Genomic DNA, 26,303 nt, shown 5'->3' with positions numbered 1-26,303 from the left:
TGAGAATCTAATGCCAGGAGGCGGAGCTCAGAGGGTGATGCAAGTGACGGGGAGCGGCTGTAAATACAGATGAAGCTTCTCTCGCTCACCGGCCGCTCACCTGCTGCTGTGCAGCCTGGTTCCTAACAAGCCATGGACCAAAAACAGTGCACAGCCCAGAGGTTGGGGACTGCAGTTTTGATGAACGTATGAATGCATTCTAGTTGGGTTTAAACCTACAAGTGTGATTGTCCAAGCTCCTTTTTTTGTATCAAATATTTTATGCTTTCTTTCATTTTAATTTTCTGAAATGAGAGGTATGGATAATACGCGTGCACACACACACACACCCCCCGCAATTCAATGCCCATTCTGTAATATAAAGGAGGTATAAAAGCAAAGTAATTTATAATAAAATAATGTGTATTTCAATCTGTTCTTGGGCACAGCTACCCTAGAAGGCATAATGAAGACATCAGAGCCATATCTACCCATAATGAGTGAGTTTGGATTCCAGAGATGTAAACAAATCAGATGCCATTACACACAAGAAACTCAGGAAAATGAAAGGGCAGGAGGTGCAGGTGAGAATTAAAATAAAACCTGCTGTTAGGGCAAGGCATAACAGACTCAGCTTATTTGTATGTGATAAGAGAAAGAAATAACCTTAATTGAAGTCGGGAGACTATGCCAAGACACATTGCAGCCTGTCAAGTGGACAGAATAAGGAAAGTGAGCCTCAGAGCGCAGTGACAAAGAACCCCACTTTCCGACACAGGCAGGGCATTTGTGTGGTCACCCAGAAAGCGGATCTTCCTTGAAACCCCGGCCCCCCAGCCCCTGCCAGCCGAGGGGCGCATTCTGCCTCCAGATCCCTCCTCAGGCCAATCACGAAAGCAGGTCCATCCAATGCTATGGAGAAGCTACGTGGGGCACCTATGGGGACAATCTTTGAGTAAGCTGAAAAACAACAGGTAAGCCCCAAATAAGTCATTTCAACATGGATTTTTCACAACATATTTGATAGATTCAAAATGATCATCCTTAAAGAAATTCAGTGAGATATCTTGCATGGCTACTAATTTATTAATATTTGGCTCTAAGCTGTTAAAAAAGAGGCATACATCTCTTCCATTAAAGATTTGCAGTTGGTTTCACTGTTTTCGCAGAAACTTCGTGCGTGCCCCGGAACTCTTTCCTCTAACATGTAGCTGGCGAGGGTCCAATACGTTGACTGGACAGTCTGTGCAGAACGAGAAAATTATTCAATAATTGAGTCACTGTCATTATTCCATTTCTGCTTCCCCGTCATTAACAACCTTTTTGTAAGTTACTGAGTTTTTCACGTAACTTCTTACAAAAACCTTTCAGTATTGCGACGTATCATACTAAAGCCCAACCTGTTTACATTTGCTGTGGGTGTTCATCTGGCGAAAGCTGTGGGGCAAGCTTCTGTTGTGTGGGACTGTTCATGCCTTATGGGGTGCCCGGCATCCCCAGTCTCTGCCCTCTAAATGTCACTAGAGCTCCCAGTTGTTGTGACAGCCAAAAATGACCCTATGATTTTTGAAGATGCCCCTTAGAGGTTTAAACCCACTCCATCTCCGTCCTGTCCTCCTCATCCCACACTCCGATGTTAGCACCTGAGTTCAAGTTCAGGGGTTGACAGCTGCTCCTTATATTTTATCATCTTATATTTAGCCCATTGGTCCTGCTGGTCTTATTGCACAGCACCCCCCCCCCCCGCCCCAGCCACGCTGCAATGGGCCACCTTTCCAACTTACAGTGATCCACAGACTTGTTGAACAGGATGGGGCTGGGGACAGAGCCCCGCGACATTCCACCCTCGACCTTTCCAAAGGCCAATGACCGTGAGCTGATATTTGACATCTTCTGGCTTCTAGTTGTTTGTTGACCTCATAGAATGCAACCCATGTTTCACCTTGTTCTTCCAGTGCTTAAATGTTAGAACTCCAGGGGGGAGGAAAGGGTGCAGCTCGAAACAGAGAAGTGACTTGCCTAGGCTCACTCGGCGTGGCAGCATCAGAGCCAGTGCGCGGCAGGCTGCCCTGAGGCTGACCCGTTCCGTATCCCGGGGGATTTAAATTCCTTTCGTGGCGACTCAGCAGTCCAGAGTGGACCATGCACTGCTCTAATCTGGCCTAAAAAGGGGTGGAATCCCAGGCCCTGCCCAGCCAGGCACACAGTATCCACAGCCTATTTCCGCATCTGGCCTGACTCCAGAGAATGGGCAGGGAGCCGCCGCTCTGCAGAGAGGGTGGGGGTGAGACACCAGCCTCTGCCCACTCAGGCGTCTGGGACAGAGTGGCGGACAGAGCCCCCAGACCTGTGCTCCAGACCCAGAAACACTATCTCTATCCTCTGGGCCTCAGTCTTCGTGTCTGTAAAGTGGAAACAGTCCCTCCTCCGTTGCTTACTTCCCAGAGATATTATAAGGAGCCAGCAAAGAGGACTAGATTGTTTAGGCCTTCTAGAACATTCCAATAATGTTGTGTTTTGCTCTGAGTGAGATGGGAGCCATTGAAGGAGTTTGAGCAGAGGAAAGAATCAATATGCTTCAGGTTTTAGCAGGATGTTCCAGATGCTGTGTGGGGAACAGATTGCCCTGGGGGGAGGATTGGAGCCCATGGACCCGGCAGGAGCTACTGCCATGATCAAGTGAGCGCTGATAGTGGAGGTGGGCGAGGCGGGGAGACAGGGTCGGATTCTGGGTGTCTCTTGCAAGCAGAGCCAACAGAGTTTACTAACAGATTGCGTGTGTGCATGAGAGAGAGGTGTCAAAGATGATTCCAAGGGTTCTGACCCGAGCAGGAGGGGGCTGCCATCGTCCGGAATGGGAAGGCTACAGTGAAAGCAGTAGCTGAGTTCACAACGTGTGACATTTGAGTTGCCGCAAACGCGCAAGCGGGAATGGCAAGTCGAATCTCATTAAGTAAATAAGCCCTGCTGCCTCGGCACGTGGTTTCCACAGCGTGGCCTTGACTTTCTGAGCAACGGCAGCTTGGTGGGCCGAGATGGCAGTATTCAGAGCACCCACCCCTGGGCCACTCTCTGCTCAGCTTGTGAATACACTCGCCTGGTCCCCTGTCTCCTCTGCTCGGGCCTCGGTGGGGAGTTACTCTTCCTCTCAGATGCTCTGGGTCAACCTGGAAACCCCAAAGCGAGTTTTGAATACTGGAGGTAGCCTGTGTTGAAAATCAGATCATCCCAAATTGACCCTCCCTGGTGCATAAAAATCCACCCAGTTAATTTTGTGTGATGCGAGAACAGACAGGGGTTTACTGTCATTAAGTGGATTATTATGCAGGCAGAAGGGCTCTGGGACCCACCCCTGCCACGGACAGGGGAGGAATTATTAGTAAGTCAGTCTCTGAGCCTGTGTCTTCATCTGTAAAATGGGCAGGAGGTCCTTGCCTGGGCTGAAAGGGAAACGATAGAGTGAAGTTCAGAGCCGTGTCTTCCTGCCACTGGCTCAGAGCCTGACGGGCCCGCCCCAACCGCTGATTGTGCTGGAAGCTACTCCTGGAGGCCAGGTGGTTCTGAGTCCGGCCTTCAAGAAGGAGCAGCCTGGGACCCAGGCTCTTCTCAATCCCCGTTCAAGGCATCCCCCTCCCCCATCACGCCCCCCAATGCACACGCTCTCAGGGGCTTTTAACTGAAAGCTGTCCATCCTCCCCGGCAAAGAAAACCCCCGTGCACCCTGCCCTATGCTCTGCTTTGCCTGGGAGCCTCCCTCTCTCCTCCTCCCTCCCCGGACACTCCCTCTGTCTGTCCTGCTGCATATCTGCTTGGTTTTACTCAGGCTCCCGTGAATTAGACCGTCAAAGAAAGGTCTAGACTTCCAGCCTCCACAGGTCTGTGGACCTAAGTGTAAACTTTATAGAGCCTTTAATGTGTGCCAAATACTGTTACAAATGAACAACTGCTTACCCATCCTCTCAGCAACCTTAAGACATAGATGCCATTATTAGTCCATTTTATAGATGAGTAAACTGAGGCCCAGAAAGGTCAAAAGGCAGAGCCGAGATTCAAAAAAGCAACTGTTAGGCCCTTAACCACCATGCTCTGTTGTCCAGAAATCTGGCTCTGGTCAATTCCTATGGTACAGGCAGCCCCGTGGCTCTGGCCACTGTGTGTCCCCGGTCCAGGAGAGCCAGGCCTCTGGGGGTAGCCTCCAGGGAAGATATGTCCAGGCCAAAAAGCAGGGAAGGCCACAGTGGGGCAGATTGGCGTCGGAGAAGTAGCTTGGGGCCGGGCTGGGGTCGTCCCTGGTACCTCCCGCCCCCAGCTAAGGCTTGACTGTACAAGGCTGGGCCAAGCCCTGCAGGCCAAGGAGGGGTAGGCCCCAGGGAAGGCCAGGCCTGAAAAACAAGCCTCCTCCCTCTGCCAGCTCAGCCTGCCCAGCCCTCCTGGGGGCCTCAGCGGCAAAGCCACGTCTGGGCTTGTCAGGACATTTAGCCCCGAGAGTGTGAGGCCCCCAGCCCTCCCCTGAGCTCCAGCCTTCCCTCCTGAAAAGAGATCCCTCTTCTCTCCCTGTAAACATCTTTTGGCCCTTTATTGTCCCCAGAGTCAAGACATAGGGAGAGGAGCGCCAGAATGCCAGCAAGGACATCTAAGCTGTCCATTTAACAACTGGGGAAACTGAGGCACCCAGCAGGGAAGTGAGTTACCCAAGGTCAGTCAGCGAGTAAAGCAGTGGGCCCGGGACTAGCCCTCGACAGCACTGCAGGGCTCAAAGAGAAGGTGGGCAGAGGCTGGGAGGTACAGGGTGTGCCGGGGACTCCCCCAAAGGGGAGCATGTCAGCAGCTCCCCAGCCCTGGCCAGATGCCCACGCTCTCCCGGTAACAAGAAGGTTAGGACAGGGCCCCTCAGGACTGAAACCATCTCCTTAGAAAAGGGAGAACAAAAGACAAGGCAGAAATAAAAAGACAAACCCACAAGGAGCAGGCAGACCCATCACCCCAGACGTTTGAGCTACAGACTTAGATGGGAAGTGTGGAGGTGGCTTGGTGTCTTCACTCATTCATCCATCCATCCATCCCTCCACCCATTCGTCAGACATCTCTGTAACCACCTGCTGTGTTCCGGGCCCTATGCTGGGCGGTTGGGATTCAGCTATGCACAAACCGGTCCCAGTTCTGGAGACATACAAGTCAAGAGGCGATTAGGAACATGCACAAATGTGACCAGCTCTGTGTTGGGTCAAGAGCGGGAGATGTGGGTACCGGAGAGGGAGCCGAACCCAGCCTGGGGAAGAGCATGGCCAGGGAAGGCTTCCAGGAGGAGGTGATGTTGGAGCTACACTTTGAAGGCTGTGTAGGAGTTAGCCAGGCAGGCAAGTGGAAAGAGCAGGCGCCAAGGCCCCGAGGAGCAAGAGTGCAGCTTCTTTAAGGAGCTGCGGGGACCCCAGTACCCCTGAAGGAGGCTTCTGGAAAGGCAAAGCCTGGGCCAACCCATGGGGATCTGCTGCCGGCTGCCCCCAGGCCTGATGCTCGGGTTTCCGCTCTGACAGGGTCAGGAGGAGGCTGGGGGGATGCAGGGACTGGGCCAAAGACAGTCAGCAGAGAGGCCAGGCGGTTTCTTTGGAACTATCTGGAACAGACCCAAGCTCCTGACACATCCACAGCTCAGGGCCAGCGTGGCTGCTTTTCGGAACTTGTACCTCTCATCTGAGGCTGAACACGTGGAGGAATCCAGGAGGTGTAGGGTTAGAAGATGATGACAATGGCGATGAACGCTTATCCCTCACTGAACTTCCACCACGGCCCAGCCGGCACGGGCTGCAGCCCCAAGGGAGAGAGAGGGGTGTCACTTCCCAGGCACTTCCAGCTCCCCTGTGCATAGGCAAAGGGACTTCAGCAGCTGGGGACAGCCCACGACAGAGGCACAGGTGCAGCCTGCTGGAAATGAGCACACGTCAGGAGCTGGTGTGCTGGGAACAGGACAGTGACCCAGTCCCTGTGGTCACCTCTGCAAAATGCTTCTGCACCGTTCCACCTCCGCGCTTTTGCACACACTGTGCACGTTCATTCAACGAATAGTCACCGAGACTACAATGCACCCGTGTGAGCTGGGCTCAGGAACAGCCTGGCCTGGTCCCTCTCTTGTGGAGCTTAGGGGCTGTCTGGGAGACATATGCCAGGTTGTCACTGCCAGGAGATGTGGGCTCTGAAGGGAAAGAGGGTGGTTCTCTGAGAACAGAGGAACTGGACCTAAATTGAGGGCATCAGGGAGGGCTTCCCTGAGGAGGTGACGTCTAAGCTGAGATCTAGAGGAGGAGAGGCAGTGGGGACAGCCAGCTGCCCAGCACCTCCCTGCTGGGGGCCTCTCAGCCCCGGGAGCCCCTGGGGGCGACGAGTCCTGTTCAGGAGACTTGAACAAGCCGACTCCCTTTGCTGAGCCTCAGTCTCCCAATCTATGCAAAGGTGTAGAGGAAGCTCGGCCTTTCAGCTCTGACTCTGGCTCCAAATAGCCACCGAGAAGTGAGGGCAGCCATCTCAGGACTCTCATGACCTTTGTCCCTGTGACCCCAGAGGCTTCCTCTCTGTGCCCTCTGTGGTCAGGCTGTGACCTCTTGGGCTTATCGGCCTGGTCCCCGAGGGCCCCACGTATGATGCGTGGATTGCAAAACCGCTGCCCAGTTCCCCAGAAGGCTGCTTGGGAAATACCAGCCCTCAGGGGACGCTGACGTGGGTCAGTGCTTTGCGGCTGTTCAGAAACAGCTCCATTTCTGGAGAAAGCCTGGCCTCCGCCACAGCAAGAGTGTGGACTCTGCGCTGACAGCGCCCTGCTATGCATCCTCGGGCGGCCTGTAACCTTGCAGTGTCACCTCGTACCCTTCCATGACAGCCTTCCATGCCGGTTCGTTCACTTGACAAATACTTACTGAGTACCTACTGTGTGCCAGGCAATGGTCTAGGCACCAGGGAAGAGCGCAGTAAAAAAAACCAAACAAAAGAACAAAAACCAAAAAGGAAACCCTGCCCGTCTAGAGCTTACATTCTGCTAAGGGAGTCCAACAGCAGGCAGATAAACATGTACGTTAATATAATGTTGGATGGTGACAAGTACTTTGCAGAAAACTACCGAGGGATAGAAGCTGCTACATAAGACAGGGAGGTCAAGGAAGTCCTCTCTCAAGAGTAAAGACCTCGAGGAAGTGAGAAAGGAAACCACGTGGCTATCTGGGGAAAGGGTGTACCAAGCAGAGGGAACGTGAGTACAAAGGTCCTGGGGCAGGAATGTGCTTGATGTGGGAGGAATGGCCAGAAAGTCAGTGCGGCTGCTGTCCAGTGATGGAGACGGGGAATGTGTTGGACAATGAGGTTGCACACCTGAGTGCATTTGCCAGTGTGTTTGGACGTGTGTGTGTGTGTGTGTGTGTGTGTGTGTGTGTGTGAGAGAGAGAGAGAGAGAGAGAGAGGCAGGGAGGGAGGGAGAAATTGATGGATGGATAGACAGAACAGAGAGAATGAGACAGACCTGGAGACTCACAGTTTCCTTGCTTTCCTTCACCACCCTCTCCCCACCTTGGCATCATCAGGATTAAGAGAAGGAAAAACACAGATGATTAAATGATTTAAACGTGCAAGTAAAATAACACCTCAATGAGCACATTATGCAAATCCATTCAATTAACATCATAAATGAGGTGAAGCCACCGGGGCCAAGAAGCTAATTTCCCTGGGGACTCCAGCTGCATTCCTGCCCCTCCCTGAATGCCAGAAACTTCTCGGAGTGGAAGGGAAGGGGGCGGGCGGGCAGGAGCTCACAAGAGGGCCCTCGGTGCGCTGGCGCCTGGGCACAGAGGGCCTTACCTGCTGTACGGCCTCATTCCGCCCAGCACCTGTCAGAAGTGGGAACAGTCAGTTATTGCCCTGTTTTGCAGAAGAGAAAACTGAGGCCTGGAGTAGGGAGGAGATTAGAACCCAGGTCTTCTTAGAGCTTTTTGCCAACATTTTTTCAACTTGTCCCTTGGGGAGGTTTGGGCTTCTAGGAGGGGCTGCAGCTTCCTTAGGCCTTTAAGGCAGGGGTTATCTGCAAACCTTTTCTACAAAGGGCCAGACAGTAGGCTTTGTGGGCGAGACTCAGTGGTGCCCTTGTAGTTTGAAAGCAGCCCTGGACAACATATATATACAAGTGAATAGGTGCAGCTGTGTTACAATAAAACTTTATTTATGAAAGCAGGCAGTGGGCCAATCCACAGGGGTTGCCGATTGTGCCGAGGGATCCGATTTAATCAGAGCTTTCCCTGCAGCAGAGCAGTTAGCCACGGAAGGCTGCAAGTCCCTCGTCCCTCTGAACCTGCTTCTTCACCTGAACAATGACGGAATGTTCTGGGTGAGGTCCAGTGACGAGAGTGGGGTGTAACTGCCAATGGTGGGAGAGGGCTCAGGATGTCGGGTGGGGCAGCCCCCAGCGAGGTGCGCTGTTCTGGTACTTTCACTGCATCACGATTCCGTGGGCCCTGTGGGGCCGGAATTCAGACATAGTACAAGTAGAGACAGTTTGTCCTGATACATGACATCAGCTGGGAACGCTTGAAGGATGACTCAATGGCTAGAGGCTGGAATCGTCCGTGCTGCCTGTCAGCTGGGAGCTCAGCTGGGCTGTCGCCAGAATCCCTCCACGTGGCCCCTCCGAGTGGTCTGTCTGTGTGGACTAGTTTGGGCTTCCCTACGGTGTGGTGGCTGGCTTCCAAGAGAGCAAAATGGCAATGCATTTTTATGTCCTTGGAAGCCACATGATGCCACTTCTGTTGCACTCTATCTTCAAAGCAGTCACAAAGGGGAGGGAACGTAGAACCCCACTGCTCGACAGAGAGAGTCAAGGTCACATTGCAAGAAAATTATGTGGGTAGGCGATGCTGTGGCCATCTTCAGAAAATACAATCTGCCCCATATTTCAGGCCCGCGAGTGGGGTCTGGGCCCGGAAGCTTCCTTCACTGGCTCAAGGCAAGCTTCAGCCCTGCCACTGGGAGACCCAGCTGCTCATTCCTCCCTGCAGAGCCAGACGAGCCTTTTCTGGTCAAAGTCAGCCCATGTTTAATCCCGGGTCTCCTTCCAGAGTAATCCTGAGCCCGTCCTGCGGTGGGACCATATTAGCAGTCAGAGTTAAGCCTTTTTATTACATACAACGAAGGAAACAAAAGCAAACAGCCCCCACCCACACATCAGCCCTGGTGACCCCAGCATTGGCACGATAGTTGGCCAAACAGATGGGGAAATGTTGAGACAAAAGCAGCTGGGAAACGCCTCCCCAAGCCAGAGGATGGGATAGTGTGTTGAGGGCTGGAGGGTGGAGCTGGGTCCTGGCCTGGGGCCACGGAGCAGAGACCTTCAGAGAGCAGCTGGTTGAAAGAGCCCCCCCAGTCCCCCCACGAGAGGCCGGGGCACGGCAGGGTCATGCGGCTGCCAGCAGATTGCAGGGTGGAAGGCATCACTGCGATCAGGGCGGCCGAGGCTCTGGGGGGAGACTTGAGAGCCTGACCACCCCCCAGTTAGATGAACAACGGCTCTCGGATCCATCTCGGTCCAGAATTCCACCTCCTCCGCCCCCTGATTCTCTCCTCCAGTGGGAGGAGGTCCCCTGGGGCTCCGAGATGGGAGGGACTTGTCTGGAGTCTCACGGTCACCCAGTAGCTGAGTTGGGACTGGAACCTGGGGCCCTGCCTCCTTCCACTGAGGTGGGCCAACAGAGGGCCCTGGGGGTTCAGAACCCCTTGTAAATGGGTCTAATTAATAATAATGATAATTATCATTATTAATAATTAAAAACAGTGATGTCACCCCCCCATTCCTGGCACTCCACGTGCTGAGCATTGCATGCACCACCTTACCCAGCCCCACAACAGTCTCCTGTCACCCTCATCTCCAGCGGAGGAAATGTAACTTACACAGCAATAAAGGGTGGAGCTGGGACGCGTTTTGCGGGAGAGAAGTGGCCCTCCCTGAGAGTGCTGGCACGCTGGTGTAGTCCCAGCCTTTGCTCAGGTGCTTTGGAGCTTCCTGAACCAAGCCATTGGCAACTAGAACCCCCAGGAGCCCCAGCTGCATGCAGCATTGATAATTGTCCCCATTGTTTTTTAGAGACAGGATCTTGATGTGTTGTCCAGGCTGGAGTGCAGTGGCACAATCATAGTTCATGGTAACCTCAACTGCTGGGCTCAAGTGATCCTCCCGCCGTGGCCTCCCAAAGTGCTGGATTGCAGGTGTGAGCCACCATGCCCAGCCCAGTTGTCTCCATTTTAACAGGAGGGCAAATTGAGGCCCAGAGAGAAAAGCGGCCCACCCCCTTCTGGAGGAGTTGAGGGTGGGGGACAGAAGCTGCAGCCGGCCCTGGCTGACATCCTGCCCACGGCTCCTTCCCCAGGGCGAGCCGAATGTGTGGGAAGGACAGAGGAGCAGGGACGAGAGACTAGCTCTCTCCCTGCAGACTTCAGCTGATCAGACAGTCCTGTGACTCATCCCCACATCCCAGTGGCCCTGAGGCTGCCTGGCCTCAGCTTCCCGGCCCCAGCTGTGTTGCTCAACAGCGAGGAGGGCACCAGGCCTACCCCGCCCCCAATGCCTGAGGAGACATTGTTCTTGATGAAACTCACCAGATGGGTAGGGTGACCATGTAATTTATTGGTCAAACCAGAAAATTTTGGAGAGAGAGCTATTAATAATTATGCAGGTATAGTAGGCATTACCCAGGACGGTCCAGGGAAAACAGGAATGCCTGGTCACCCTAATGAACAATCATTGCTTAACTTGAAATATCGGAAGCACCAATGTCAGACACTTGGGAATCAGCCACGGGTTACGGCCAACGAGGGGCAGGTATATTTTTGAGAACTCCTCAAGTCATGGGGCACCCCTAGGGCATTTCGAGTCTACGTGTGGAGGTTTATAGGACGTACTCCGAAATGGGCTGCCTGGCTTTGCCTCCTGCTCCTGCCACTTACGACCTGTGTGAAGTCAGGCTTGTTAGCTAAACCCTCAGTTTCCTCATCCATGAATCCAACTTACCCCATAGAACTGCTGGGAGGACAAAATGAGACGATGCCGGCACAAAATAAATGCTCAGTAAACAAGAGGCCATTATTATTTTGTATCAGTGTAATGCTATTAATTAGCTGTGCCAGATGCTGAGAAGGGCAGGCCTGGAGACCTGGGACAGGGCCCTGTCCGAGGGGTTTTGCACAAAGCTGGGGGAGCGAAGGCCAGGCTAAGGGGGCGAGAGCTGGGCAGGAAAAACACATGGGGATGTGGGGGGGCGCTGTAGTGGGGTTTAAAGCTGGAGGGGGCCTTTCTGACTCAGGTTGGGGCATCAGGTGGGCTTCCTGCAGAAGGTGACCTCTGAGCAGGTCATAGTCAAGTCTCTTTGGAAGATGAAGGTCATAGGAAGCTCCTGTTTCTAAAGAGCTTATCATGCCCCCTTTTCTTGATGTAACTACAGTTATAAAACAAAAGTTCACTAGATCTCTGCTTTTCATCTTCGTGACAACTTCCATGCTGTCTTTTAGATGTCAAATATCTCGTCAGGTTGCAGGGAACGGAAGCCCTAGAGCTTGTGCGGAAGGAGGATGGCAGAGGAGGCCTGGGCGCCGGCGGGGCGGTGAACTGTGGCGCCCAGGCCAGCAGGGCCGCCTGGCCTGGGCGTGGCAGGTGGGGACCGGGCCCAGAGCCAGGGATGTCGCACTCTCTGGGCTTCCTGAGTGTGGCTCTGAGCCTGTCAGCTTTCGTTCTTCCTCAGTGAGGACTCCTTTTCTGTTTTCTACAGACCTGGCTGGACACGGTGGCCGTCCGCACTTGAGTTTATATCAATACATGCTCAGTTCAGAAACCACGGAGCCTCTCTGGTTCCCAAACCCAAATCCTGGGAAAAAAGCATCTCACTGGTTGGCTCAAGGCACATGTCTATCTCTTCATCCAATGAGCCTAGGACCAAGGCGCTGGTGGCGCCGCACAGCCAGGGCACTGGTCGTTGGCCGTTTGCTGTAGACGGGGAATAGTTTGACACGCAGAAAAGGGAGAAGGCTTTTCCAGGAGGGGGGCACAACGTGGGCACAGGCTCAGAGGCGGGGCGTCGGGCGCTTTGTGTGGAGGACACTGAGTAGCTTGTGTCAGCCTTCCCGTGGCTGCTCCCAGGGCGGCTGCAGCAGCCACATCCCTGCCCTGAGCCTCGTGTCGCAGACGCGGCCCAGCGACGAAGGTCACAGGGAATCAACCCGAGGCGGAACCAGAGCGCAAACCCCTGTTTCCTTTTCCCACCCAGGCTTTCACGTCTAGGGTGTGGGAGGGAGTGCGGGGAGAGGAGCGAGGAGAATGAAATCAAGAAATAACAGGCTTCGCAGGAGCGGTAATGACATTTTAACTTGAAAATTGCAAGGAGATGTGGGGCTGTGGAGGCATATGCAAATTTCATGTAGATGAGATGCAAATGAGCCCGCTTGCTCCTGCCTGGCGCACCTGGATGCGGCTCAGTGAGAAATCCTAACGGGCACCGCGTGGCTCTGTGATTGATTATCCAGGCCAGCTGGGATGACAACTGCACTTCTCTCCTGGGAGCTGGGGGAGCGGTGAGACTGTTTTTAGGCAGCCCTGAGCGCCCTCTGATGGGGGACCCTGAGGCATGGCCCTACCTAGTTCAAGGGTAGCAAATTTGGGACACATCTTTTCCTCATATCCATACCGGCACCATGGCAGACATCCCTAATCAATCATAGAATTCTTTCCTACTGAGCCAATCAGGTGCTCCAGGCAGCCCCTACTAATCAAAAAAAAGTTGGCATTCATCCATTCATCCATTCATTCATCTGACAAATTTTGTTAAGTTTCTTCCCTGTGCCAAGGCAGCCTCAGTTCCTGCTCTCACAAACTCACAGTTTAGTAGGAGATATGAACATTAAGTAAAATATCGCAAAATGGCAATTGAGATACATGCTATGAAGGAGAATTACCTGGTTTTTAATAAAAGGAGGCTTTGACCACTTCAGCAAAGGCTGGCCCTGTTGCTGATAACAGAAGAAGGAAGACTTAGCTAGTTGAAAAGGTGGAGAAAGAACATTCCAGGCCTTGAGACAAGAAAGAGCTTGTAGAGGTTATCATTATGTGATTTTCCCCATGCACATGGTATTGGTAAATAAACATTTCTCTTATTACAAAAAAAAGAAAGAGCGAGCTTTAGCAGACACTGTCAATGCTATACCCAGATTCCCTACGATCACTTTTTGTTTCTGTGCATCCGTCCTCTGGCTTGTGTGTGTGTGTGTGTGTGTGTGTGTGTGTGTGCACGTGTGTGCCAGTGCGTGCTAAGCAGCTTTATTGAGACATAGCTCACATAACACACAATTCGTCCACTTAAGTGTACAATTTAATGGTTTTTAATATACTCATAGATATGTGCAATCATAACTACAGTCATGGAACATTTTTATTATCTCAAAAAGAAGCCCTGTACCCTTTAGGGATCACCCCATATCTCCCCACCTCTCCCACTCACCAGCCCTAAGCAGCCACTATATATAGATTACATATTTTGGACATTTCATAAATATGGAATCATAAAATGTGCAGTCTCTATGACTGACTTCTTTCATTTTGCATAAAGTTTATAAGGTCATCTATGTCATTGCATGCATCAGTATTTCTTTCCTTAAATTATTTTAATTGTGCTAATATATATATGTATCTAGCATTTGCCATTTTAACTGTTTTTAAGTGCACAATTTTTTAATTACATTTGCAATGTGCAACCATCACCACTATTTCCAAAGCTTTTTCATCACTCCAAACAGAAACTCTGTATCCATTTAGCAATAACTCCCCACTCCCTTCTCCACCAAACCACTGGTAACCTCTAATCTACTTTATGTCTCTATGAATTGCCTGTTGTAGATATTTCATATAATGAAATCACACAATATTGGTCCTTTTGTGTCTGGCTTATTTCACTTAGTATAATGTTTTCAAGGATCATCCATGTTATAGTGTGTATCAGAACTTCATTCTTTTTATATGGCTGAATAATATTCCATTGTGTGTATTTGCCTATATCTATTATATGTATGCACATAAAACAAAATGTGATATATATGTACATTTTGTTTATCCATTCATCTGTCAGTGAACAGGGGTTATTTCCACCTTTTATCTCTTGTAAATAATGCTGCAATGAGCATGGGCATACAAGTATCTGTTGGAGTCCCTGTTTTCAAATCTTTTGAATATGTAACTAGGAATGGAATTGCTGGGTCATTCTATGTTTAACTTTTTGAGAAACTTCCAAACCGCTTTCCAAAGCAGCTGCACAATTTTGCATTGCCACCAGCAGTGTATGAGGGTTCTGATTTCTCCACATCCTCACCGACACTTGTTATACGTTTTTTGATTATAGCCACCCTAGCGGATGCCAAGTAATATCTCACTGTGGTTTTGATTTACATTTCCCTGATGGCTAACAACCTCAAGGATCTTTTCATGTGCTCATTGGTCACCTATTTGTCATCTTCGGAGAAATGCCTATTCAGATGCTTTGTCCATTTTCAAATTGATCATTATTATTTAGTTGTGTAAGCTTTGTATAGATTCTTGATACAGTAGATAATATTCTCTGGGCCCATACATACAACTCTCTTCCAAGGACTGCTGTTGGGCCCCGGGACCCTGCTTTGTGTCACATGATTTTGCAGAGAGCCTGAAATGCCTCAGAAGTGTAAAATACCCTCCAGAAATCTGCATGGGATCAGGCAGGGCTAAGACTTGGTAAATTGCACCATAGCTTCCGTCTCTTCTCTGTCCGGCCCCCTTTCCTGGTTTCTCTCGTGGTTGCCTCTTCAGTGAATCACCTGCATCTGAATCCTCATTGCCAAGTCGGCTTCTGAGGAACTTGACCTCAGAAAGAGCTCGGAATGGCTGAGCAGCTGAAAGCGAGTTAGTGTTGCTGGAACTCAGAAAACATGGAGATTGGGGCGAGGCTAACGTGGAGTGCGGAGGCTGACCACACAGGGCTTTGTCGACCAAAGGGAGGGTTGGTATTTTTATCTGGAGAGCTATGGGATGCTATTGGTCAGTATTAAGCAGGACTGACATTATTTTACATTTTGCAAAGGCCCCTCTAGTTTCTGTGTGGAGAACAGATAAAGGGGACCCAAATGGCTGCAGGAAGATCACTGAGGATACTGTCATAGTTGTTTGGGGAGAGAGGGCGAGGCTGGAATGGGGATGGGGAAGGTAGAGAAGTAGAAGATTAGAGAGAGATCGGGGGGCATATTTAGGGGTCAGAGGGAGGTTCAGGAACAACTTGCAGGTTTCCAGCCCGGGTGTCTGGATGGACAGTCAGTGCATAGGGAGGGAGGCAGGACTGGGAGGGCAGACCAGGAATTCCACATGCAAAACGACACCAGTTTGCCTTCCCTGGTCTGGCCTAATCCTTCCATTTCACAGACAGGGAAAGTGAGGCCTGAGGAGTGCATTGGCTCACCCAGGGACCCCCGCCACACCCCAGGCAGAGAGGAATGGCACCCCGGGGGTCCCGCTGCCTGGCCAGACACCTACTCTGCAGGGGTTCACTGGCTCTGGCCTCAGAGAGCTATTCTTCAGCTGGGAGAGGGTGGGGCTTGGGCCAGATGGATTTTTCCTGGGCTGGAGGCCAGTTCACAACCCCTGGAGAATAGAACAGGCTTCGTGAGGTCAGACTGCACCCTGGCCCCAACCAGCTGTTCCACTGGGGGCTGGGAAGCTAGAAAGCACAAGGTGTGGGGGACCCACCTCACAGTGGCCCACACAGTGGAGATTCGTCCACTCTCCTGACTTTGGCAGTGATCCAGAACCAGGTCCAGAGTCTGAGCTTTCACCTTCGTGACCCTCTTCCTGGTTGTTTGACTTTGGGAAAGTCACCACCCCTCTCCAGGCTTCAGTCTTCTCATCTGTAAGATGGGGACATCCCAGAGTATGACATCTGTGCCCCTCAGGGTTGTAGTGAATATCAGGTGAGGAAACAGATGGATAAACCAGTGCTTTGTAACCTGCAAAGTGCCTAGACTTTGATGCGGGCTTGGTCCTTCCTCCACCCCAGCAGACGTTTGAAGCTTTGCTCCTTCACAAGATGCCTGCTCCTCTGGGGGGAAGAAAGGCCTGGTGTGGAACTCAGGCATGCAGAGACATTCTCCTGACCCAGCAGGCTTGATGAATCTGCTGCACAGATGGGGAAACTGAGGGGCATCCATCTACTCAGAGGCACTAGGCTGGGAAGCCTGGATTCAAAGGCAGGGCTCTCTGGTTCCCAAGATGAGAAAGATCCTTATCCACCCATGGCCCCGTTGGACAGATGGGCAAACTGAGTGCTAGAGAGGGGAAACAGCCTGCCTGGGGTCACCAGGCTATTAGCAATAGGGCAGAAATGGCACCTGAGCTCCCTGACTCCAGGCTCTGCTCCTGCCGCCCCTTGCCTACCAACCCTTTGAGCTTGAAAAAAGGGTTCCCATCACAGTGGGATATTCACAGTCGCGTTACTGGCAGACTTGGGGTTCCTTGTAAGGACATCTTCTTCCACCAGAGCAGGCTGCAAATTTTGTTTAAAAATCCCATGGCGGGCCCCGTGGCCTCTGCCTCCTCAGCTCAGCCTCTTGGGGTCCGAGGCTTTGCTGATTCAGAGCTACATCGTCACTTGTTGGGGATTCCCGGGGGGAGGCCATGCCATGCCCCCACCGTGGGCAGGTCTGAGCAAAAGCCAATAAATTACGCCCCAAGTCCAGCTCTGCCCCTCACTGTGACACTGGGCGACCTCACTGAGTCTCGGTTTCCTCCTCAGTAAGATGGGATGGAATTAATACCAGCGTCACAGAGTTGTGAAAAATCCAGCAAGCTTCTAAAGGACTTAGTACGAAGCTGGGGGCACAAAGAAAATGCAAAAGAAACGTGAGCTATTATTATTCATTATTTTTATATGTTGTTATTATTGTATTTCATTTTTATATCCCCTTCTCCCCCAGGGGATGCTGTGAGTAGACAGAATGTGGGGGCACAGTTCTTCTTGGAGACAAAGGGATGCACAGGTGACCTTGGGGACCCTTCTGCCTAAGGATTCTTGGATCCCTCAGCCCCACCACAGCCTCCCTTCTCCCTAGCAGCAGCTGCGGTCTCTCACAAGTCGCTTTCCATCCTTGCACCCCAGGTTCCCTGGCTCCCTGCCTGTGGTCCCCACTGGCTGGATGCTGTTGCTATGGCAACAGCATTTTAAGAGCCTTCGGCCCCCCTCTGAGGCGACAGGCATGGATGGAGATGGGCTGATCAAACACCTCATGCATCCTTGGCCTGTCTGAATGGAAGGCGGGGGAGTGGAGCGAGACTCAGGCTGGCTCGGGATGGGGTTGGGGGTGGCTCAGGCCCAGCCCCCGTGTTTCCCAGCGGCACCCCCACCTCGCTGAGTCACATAGGGAAACACCTGAGCAGTTGGCCACAAATGCAAGTTCTGGCCAGCCCATGAGTCTGATCTTAATTGTCTGGGGTGGGATCCCTCGCAGTTCTGAGGCAGGCAGGCCCTAGAGCACACCTGGGGAAATCTTGAGTCTTGGAAGATTCCGGAAGCCATCTTGGGCACTGAGTGTGTAACTCTGTTTGCTGCTCCAGGCCGGCCTCTCTCCCCTTCCACAGCCTCACGGTGGAGGCCATGTGCCCCCAGCCTCCTCGCTGAGCCAGGAGACTTCTGGGCTAGGCTACCAGGAGGCCGTCTTGGTCACCCATCCTGAGGCAGAGGGTGGCAAACTCAGCACCGTGACACTCGGGGGAGGCGCTGGCAGGGGCTGCTCTGGGCCGTGTGGAAGGCAGGGCTGCCTCTGGGCACTCTGAGCCCAGTCAGAGAGGCTTCGTCCCACTGTCCCCCGCCACCTGCTGAATGAGGACGGTACTGCCTCCCCTCACTCTGCCCCAGCCACAGAACCTCAGTGGCACTGGGGACCAGAGGCTGCGCCTATGGAGAGCGGGGGCTGTGGGGAGGTGAAGGAGACGGGAACCTCAGAGGGGAGAAGGTTCTTTCTGGAGAACAAGGACAAGATTCCACGGGTTCCTTGAATTTGAGAATGACAGCCCACACCCGCTGCAGGAGTGGGGCTTGGCAGAGTGCGGCACACACACCCTCGCCCTTCTGTGCACACAAACGGGCTCCAGCCCTGGCAGTTCATTCTCTTTGCTGAAGCCAACGGAGCTGCCCCTGCCCTTGTCCCCAAGTGCCAACTCCTGGGCCTGGTGGACAAACACCCCGGCTCCCTCACCCCTTGGGTGCGCTAACTCTGGGGCGTGTCCTCGTGTTCTGTGCTGTCTCCCGGTCCCCAGCACGGTGGAGCTCCAGTTGCCCTGGTGGTAATTTGCTTGACAACGTATTTATTCCATCCCCAGAGTCACCTCCCTACCCCCCTACCCCCCGCCCCCCGCAGTGGTTCCCGGGATCTCCACCAAATACACTAACACCCGAACCCTTGTCCCAGGGTCTGTTTCCGTGGAGCCCTAAGGCAAGGGGCCACTCCTGAGTCTCCCCACCTGTCGACTCTGTGTGAGGGCAACTCGGACCCAAAGGGAAGCCGTGTGCTTTCCTGAACCCCAGGGGGGTGTCTGGCCTGCCCAAGAGGGAGACCTCCGGTGGGGCCTGTAACACCAGGTCTTTCCACGCTGAGGCCCCAGAGCACGGAGCCGATGGCCTGCTTACTGCCGCCCTGGCCCCCACTCGCACTGCAAGGGTGGGAGTCGGGTCTTCCAGGAGTTTTCTGGAACCCGGAGCAGGTCTCTGGTTCTCACTCTCCCAGCACAGGCAAAACATAAATCCTCTGCTCTGTAGTGACATCTCAGTGGGACTGGCCCCAGCTCCCAGCTCCCGGGAGGCTGGCACAGTTGAAGGGGGCTCCCAGCTAGAGGGGTACATGGGGACTTGTCTAAGGTGAGTCCTCCAGAGATGTCTGTGAGTCTGTCCCCTCTGAGGAGAAGCTGCCTCCCGTGGGGTGAGGGGCCAGGCTCTGTCTGGGAGGCCGCGGCCAGGAGAAGAGGGTGACAAGAGAACGCTCAGGGCCAGGATCAGGGAGCGCGTGGTGGCCTGGGCCTTCAGCGGCCTCTATAGCCTGGCCAGCTTCCCGGAAATGTCCGTTCTGCCCTGCTCTGGAGGCCTGAGGAGGCCAACAGGACTTTGGCAAACGGTTTGCACCCGGAGAGTCCTGCAGGGGCAGGTCCCACCTCCCCTTGGAAGGGACTTCTCCATCCAGACCCTGGTCCTTGGCAGCCGCCCCCCTTGGCTCCGGGTGTGCCGAGTGGGCAGCAGGAGCCGCCGGGCACGGGCAGCGGCTCAGTGCTCTCTGCAGGAGGGTCTGGATCTCCTCGTGTCTGACCCGGGCCTCCTCCCACAGGTCCTGGCCCAGGCCCGGCCGGCTCAGGGAGGCCACCTGCAGCCCCATGGCCGCGAGCTTCTCAGCAGGGAACTCAGACGCCAGTCGCTGCAGGTAGCGGCAGAGGTGACGCTGGTCCCCGGGGCTGGCTCTTCGGCCCTTGCCCAGCCTGAGCTGGGTCATCAGGTCCTGGCAGTCCATGTGGAACCAGGTCATCTGGGGGACAAGAAGAGAGGGAGGAGGGGGCTCAGGCTGGGAGTGGAATGGTGGGGGCTCCATGAGGACAAGGACGTGCATCTTGGAGTAACGAGAGGCTTCGACGAGGAAGCGTTGCCAGACCGAGTTGGCAAGTGCCCAGGCAACATTAGGGCCCCTCAGCTTGCCCACAATTAATTATCTCTGCTGACTACGATGACAGTGATTTCCTTCTCTCCCTGGGGTACACACACCTGCCACCTGCAAACAGCGCCCAGCACCCTTAGCCTCTTCAGGCACCTTCTAATCGACCCGTGGGCCAGTCAGGACTTGCCCCTCTCTGGGGCTCAGTTTCTCCTGCTGTGGAGTAGGCGCTGCATAGATGACCATGAAATGCCTTTTGAGAGCTGAAAATTTGGATCCGTGGATTGTGTTCACCCCTACGAGTGGTGCTTAGTGTGGCTAATGTTCATTGAGCGCTGACTGTTTGCCAGGCTCTGTGTGTCTGGTGTACAGTCACACCCAGCTGTGCCGGTGTGCCCATTTTACAGAGGAGGAAACTGAGGCTCAGAGAAGTGAAATCACTTGCCCCAGGTCACACAGCAAGTCAGGGAGGCACTGGGATTCCGCCTTGGATCTATCCTGCTTCTGGGCGAGTGTCCTCCAGGCACAAGAAGGAGAAGCTGGCCCAGACAGGGGAGTGTCACAGGGCAGTGAGCCTGTGTCACAGAGCCACAGTCGGCCGTGCCAGGCCCGGAGCCCCCCTCACTCCAGCCGGGCCTCTGCCCCATTTTGTGATTCTGCCCGTCCCCACGTCCCCCACAAAATGTCTGCAGACGGCAAAGGAGCCAACGCGTCCCCAGCAGCTTGTGAAAAACATAATCTTTCTCTCCATTAATTTAGAAGCCGACAGCAAGCTGTTAGGCTGTGGGGATTGGAGAGCCATTTTCTCCGAAGAGACCATCTTTCCATGGATTAAGGGAACTTGTCTTTAGATAAATGGCTTCATATTCGCGGAAGCACACGGAGCTCATGGCAGGGAAAGGCTCCATAAATCTCCGTTAGCGGCGCGATCGTGTTATTATTATTTAGTAGCGAACTGCCGCACCCACGCTCCCCACCCGGGGCTCGGCCCAGCCAGGGCTGTCCTGCGTGTCTGTGTGTCTGTCTGGGACTCGACCTCACAGGCCAGGCTGGACAAAGATGGACAGATTGAAATTCAGAGCCACAGAGGAGTTGGCCGAGGAGGGATTCAAAGTCAGGGCCACCACCTCCCACTGTGTGATTTCTAGGCCCGGGACAGACGCCACCTCCTCGCGGGCCACCCCCAGCCTCCTCCCATCTCTCCTCTTTCCCTCCACTCACGAGCCCCGCGTGCCCACCCTGCAGATGGAGCCAGGGCCAGCTCAGACCCTGTCCCTGCTTCGGGGAGCCCACCTCACAGGTGACATGCAGGAGACAAGCAAGTGACAAGCATCAGGATGATTTCAGATCACTAGGAGCACCAGGAAGCAAGAAAGCAGGTGGGGAGAGAGAACGGGGTGCGCGGCCAGACTCTCAGGAAGGGCCTCTGTGAGGAGGGGACGTGGGAGACCAGAGCGGAAGAAACCGCCAGACAAGGGCAAGAGCCTCCCAGCCTGAGGGATCGGCAGGTGCAGAGGCCTCAGAGCTGGTGCAAGTTTGGTTGATCAAAGGAAGGCCAGTGGGGCTGAAATTGGCTGAAAGCAAAGGAAAGAAGCTTCCAGAGGCCTTAACAGTCTAGGCATTACTCCTCCTCTTCCTCTTCTTAAAGATAATAATAATATTGGTGTTAACAATAATTCCAGGCTAGGTACAGTGGCTCACGCCTGTAATCCCAGCACTTTGGGAGGCCAAGGTGGGAGGATCACTTGAGCCCAGAGTTAGAGGCTACAGTGAGCTGTGATCGCAACACTGCACTCCAGCCCAGACAGAGTGAAACCATGTCTCAAAATAATAATAATAATAATAACAATGATAATTCCAAATTTGAGCAAAGTCCTGAACCAGGGGTTACTTCCATTTAATTTAATTATCTCACTACCTGGCAAGGCTGGCACCAGAGCCAGATGATCTGAGTCTGAACCTCAGCTCTGCCACTCTGCTAGCTGTGTGACCCTGGGCAAGTTATCTGACCTCTCTGTTTCCTCATGTGGAAATGGGCATCATCGTAGTACCTGCCTTATAGGATCGGTGTGACAATGAAACGACATATGAAATGACTAGAACAGGGCCTGGCACACAATAAGACTCACAGAACCATTAACCCTTATTATTATAGTAAGCACTGTGGTCGTGGTCACGTGGTCACATGGTCACACAGTCACGCAGGCACATGAGGCCCCTGACTACACGTCTCAGACTCCGCCTTTATCTTGCCCCTGACTCCATGCAGCCGGGACAGGGGGTTCCCTGTGCTGCCCCTGCCGACATCTGCCTGCCTGTCTGCTGCCCCAAGGAGACAGAGTGTGCTGTCCTCCCAGGATCCCAGGCGTGAGCTGACCGGAGTCCCTCCTGCTGCCCTCCAGAGCTTCCTGTGTTCTCTGTCGCCTGTGTGCTGGGCCGGCCTGACAGCTGGGAGGCGGGGGTCAGGCTCGAGTCACGCTCTGTCCTTGGTGTCAGATGTGAGGGGCAGCCGAAGGCGCTGGGCCTGGGCCAGCCATGTGGGTCCCTGTCCCAGCTGGGTCACACTCTCCCAGGCTGCTCCCTGGTCCCTGTAGGCCTCAGTGTCCCCATTAGAAAAACAAGGGGTTTGGCTTCATGGATTTGGAAAGTGTAGGGGTTCTTACATCAAATCCTGCTTGACACTGACCCTCTGGGCAGCCCTGAGCAAGTCACCTCCCTCTCTGAGCCTCAGTTTGCTCGTGCTGGTGCCCTTCCTCGCGGAGACGCGGTGAGAATTAAAGCAGGTAAAGTGTGGGAACCCTCGCAGGAGGGTCTGGCCCGGAGCTCACACTCGGCAATGTGGGCTGCGCTCCTGACAACCATCATCCTGCCTGCTGGGTAAGGGAGTCTGTCGCCATTGCCTCCTCCTTTGGAGAAGGACAGGGCACATCTGTGTTCCAGTCCCAGCTCTCCCCCTTCCCACTGCTCCTTCCTCTTCACGGGACTTTGGGGGATGAATCATGCAAGGAGCCTAGTGCTGTGTCCAGGCCACTCTCTGTCCCCAGTCCGCCTGCAGCCAAGGGACAGAGGGGTCTGTGCGGGTGGGCCACAGGGCTCACCTTCTTGCAGAAGCGGTGCAGGTGCAGCAGCGTCTCGAGGTCCGTGCGCTGCCGCTCGGCCGCCATGTAGAAGTGGGTCAGCTTGGCCTGGAAGGCCCGCTGGGTGGAGGCGAAGGCTGCCAGCTCCGGGAGCGCCGCCCCTCCTACCTCCCCGGCCCCTCGGGCGGCAGCTCCCAGCTGGGCCGCCTGCTTGGACAGCTCCAGGCCTCGGCGGTACTGGGCCTGGGAGGGCAGGGGAGGGCGTCCACTGAGCTCCCACCTCGGCTGGGACCTCCCTCAGAGCTCAGGAACCTCCCGCTGCCCTGCTGCTGAGACTTCCTGAGCCTCAGTTTCCTCATCTGCAAAATGGGGACCCTACTGGCACCCACCTCCCAGGGCTTAGCTCGTGGTGAGGGTTTAACAAATATCATGCTTCGGAAAGTCTCCCGGCCTTGGCCTTGGCCGTTCACTTTGCCCAGGTGGACTCTGCTTAGGTGTCACTTCCTTCTGGATGATGTCCCTGACCCCAAAGTCTGGGTGACAGGCCCCTGTTCTGAGTCCCACAGGCCTCCCTCTCCGTTTCCCTGGCCTGGGAGTTTCCTGAGCCCCAGGGCTCCCCGCATCCCCACACAGCTTCCCTGCCCTGCTGTCCCAGGCTGACTTAGTAAGTCTAGGGGGAGGCCCTGGATTCCGAATTTTAAGAAATCCTCTGGGAATTCTAAATATTCTTTGGACCTGGCTCTGGGAAGGCTTCCTGGAGAAGATAACACCTCAGCTGAGCCCTTGTGGTCCACGATGGTCTCCTCACTGTCTCTGGACGTTTCCTTGAACTTTCCCACCTCCACATCTGTGCCCTGACAGTGCCACCCCTCCAGTGCCCTTGCCATCTGCTCCAGTCCTGCTCCTCGGGCTTCCAGAACGCACCGCAGCCCGAAGGAAGAAGTCCTCGAACTCCGCGTGGGCTTTCTCCACCGCGTCCAGACTCCCGTCCTTGGGGGTCAGCGCCTGCAGGCACCGGCTGCCTTCCTGCTCCATCCAGTCGCTGACCTGGGGCAAGGGAGGGAGGTTCGGACACAGGCGCTGCTAGGGAGATGCCCCTTTGCCAGCCCCCCAACCCCTGCTTCCTTGGAGGCTGGGGTCTTCTGTCCTTGGTCACTCAGGCCTGGACCACTGGCTGGACTGAAACTTGGGGAGGGTGAGCGCAGGGTCACAGTCTTGAATACCCAAAGGAGAAAGGACCCCAGAGGGCATGTGGCCTGGTCAGCGCCCTACACACAGTAGGCCCTCAGTGCACACTGTTGTCTGAATGAAGCCACAGGGTGGCCAATTTCAGCAACTCTAACCACTCAGTGCCACCAGTCATAAAAGGGTGGCACTTGAGGATCACTTGAGCCCAGGAGTTTGAGCCTGCCATGAGCTGTGATGACGCCACTGCACTCCAGCCTGGGTGACAGAGCGAGTTACTCTGTCTCAAAAAAAGCAGGGGACAGCCTCAGGGGTGACAGCTCCCTGTTATGGCGTGGGGGTGGGCAAACAGTCTGGAGAAAAAGCTGCAGGCAGGACAGGAAGGTTGGCGGGCCCTCTGCAAACTCACTGTGCCACTTCCCCTTTCTGGGCCTGCATTTTCTCAGTGGCAAGATGGAGTGGACATGAAGATTCAGGGGACAGGGTGTCAAATGGCTCAGTCTCACAAGCGGATGTCCTCCTCTTATTCCGGGGTGTCTTAAAGAGCACATATTAACCCACTTTATGCTCACAGAGCCCAGTGTAGCAGGTACTAATATTATCCCCCATTCAACAAATGAGGAAACTGAGGCACTGTATAGTGAACTTGCCTCGCCCCACACCTCCATGAATGCTGGAGCCTGGACTGCAACCCGGCTGTGTGCTATGTTCCAGGGCCTCAGGCACAAATGGACACATCAGCAGTCAGACAACATGGTGCCAGGTGTGAGTTCCAGGATCACATCCCCGGGGATGCAGTCATGGGCAGGTGACATAACACCTCCCAGCCTCGGTTTCCTCTCTGTGCAGTGGGTGAAATCCTAACAACCTTCCCCACAACGCTGGTAACAGGTGAAGTTGGAAAGCAATGATGTTCTTAAAGGCTGTGGCCCAGGGCTTGGCACACAGTTGGTGCTCAATAAGTGCAGCTCAATAAATGTAGCTCACCCATTAAGCACTTCCTGAGTGCCATGTCATGTGCCATGCCCCAAGGATGCCTGCCTGGCCCTCGAAGCACTGCCAGGCTAGCGTCCTTCCACCTGGCCAGGGCTGGGCCTGGAGCAGAGGGGCAGCCAGGCAGAGCCCCACGTCCCAGGCCTCCCTCTTACCTGGTGGATGGCGGCTTCCAGGTGGCCCAGACGGACGCGGAGCTCCAGCCTCCCCAGGAGGTTGTTGGATGCAGTGACCAGGACATGAAGCTGCTCATCCACGAGGCTGTAGAGGGCGGTGGCTTCAGCCAGATGGCTCCTGGGAGGAGTAGGAGGCTGAGAAAGGCCTGTGATGCCCTCCTCACCGCCCTGCAGCCCTGCCCAGCAGTGGCCTGCCCCCAGCTCTGTGGCCCCAGCCTGGGTTTCCAGCTGCTGACTTGCTTTGTGACCTTAGGCAGGTCCCTACACATCTCTGGGCCTCAGCCTTGGCCTTCCGTGGGACTGGGAGGACCAGGGAACACAGCAGGAAATGAATGACCCTCCCCCTTTCCTAGGAGGCTGTGAAGCCAGCTGGACAGATCCGGGTTCAAATCCCAGCGCTGCTACCTTCTAGTCTGAGACTTTGTGCAAATTTCTCAACACTCCCTGCAGCGCCCAGCGCACGAGTTCGCCAGCGCTTTCTCTCCCTAGTGCGGTGACGGTGAGTGGCTGCGACACACCCCTCCACCCCGAGCCTCCGTTTTGCAGATGGGAAAACTGAGGTCCCGGGAGAGGAAACGACTCTCCCGGATGGCAGTTTGAGTTGGGACCCAGTCCAGGGTTGTTTCTGCACGTAATGTTTCAAAATGGCCAAAGCCACAAGACGCACAGGAAGGGGTGTGGATGGGATTTCCAGGCCTGGCCACACTAGCGTGAAGGGAGGATCTCAAATTCCACCCCACCCTCCTCTGCCCTGGAGGAAAAGGAAAAGGAGGATGGAGAAAAGCTTGCTTTCCTGGCACGCGGCCCGCTCTGCCTGGGCCTCCCCAGCTGACTGCAGCCCCCACAGGTCGCCACCTTTCCACGGAAGATGTGAGGGCCCAGGATGCATAAATGGGATAGAAAACGCCAGCCCCCCTGGAGAGGGGCCCGGAGGGAGTGGGGCAGGCGGGGGCTGCCGGCCGGGCGTAGAACACATGCAGACAGCCGCTCTTGTGGGCCCACAGTGCCCCCTGGTGGAGCTGGAGGCAACTAAGGTGGACTAGAGGGGCCTGGGCTGGGCAGGTGGGAGGGGAGGGAGGCTGGCAAAGACAGTGCCAGCCCCACCCGGCGCTGCAAGGGGAAGGGGCATGACCCCACACCCCCTGCTGTCAGTGCTCCCACCTTGTGAACCTGTCCC

General features: G+C 54.5%; 1 protein-coding gene and 1 long non-coding RNA gene across 3 annotated transcripts in view; both read right to left on the bottom strand.

Annotated features, from left to right (window-relative positions):
* Positions 1-1,046: 1,046 nt before the first annotated feature.
* Positions 1,047-2,098, bottom strand: LOC123622348. Its single transcript, XR_006729479.1, has 2 exons — positions 1,764-2,098; positions 1,047-1,222 (listed from the first exon to the last, which is right to left on the bottom strand). It is a non-coding gene; the product is annotated as an uncharacterized LOC123622348 (long non-coding RNA).
* Positions 2,099-16,927: 14,829 nt separating this feature from the next.
* Positions 16,928-26,303, bottom strand: part of KIAA1755 (KIAA1755 ortholog) — a 36,693-nt gene continuing 27,317 nt past the window's right edge. The window contains exons 11-14 of one of the 2 annotated variants that reach the window (XM_045528598.1): positions 25,106-25,244; positions 23,697-23,819; positions 22,794-23,015; positions 16,928-19,572 (exon numbers count right to left, since the gene is read on the bottom strand). In XM_045528598.1, the coding sequence (XP_045384554.1) occupies positions 18,913-19,572; positions 22,794-23,015; positions 23,697-23,819; positions 25,106-25,244 (1,144 nt within the window). In that variant the 3' untranslated portion in view covers positions 16,928-18,912. The remainder of the gene's footprint in view (positions 19,573-22,793; positions 23,016-23,696; positions 23,820-25,105; positions 25,245-26,303) is intronic. The other variant, XM_045528599.1, reaches the window with a different exon arrangement.

Source organism: Lemur catta, chromosome 17 (genome assembly GCF_020740605.2).
Source record: "Lemur catta isolate mLemCat1 chromosome 17, mLemCat1.pri, whole genome shotgun sequence".
Taxonomy (NCBI): Eukaryota; Metazoa; Chordata; class Mammalia; order Primates; family Lemuridae; genus Lemur; species Lemur catta.
Note: the sequence above shows the minus strand (reverse complement) of the source record. Positions and strands in the feature narration are given on the sequence as shown.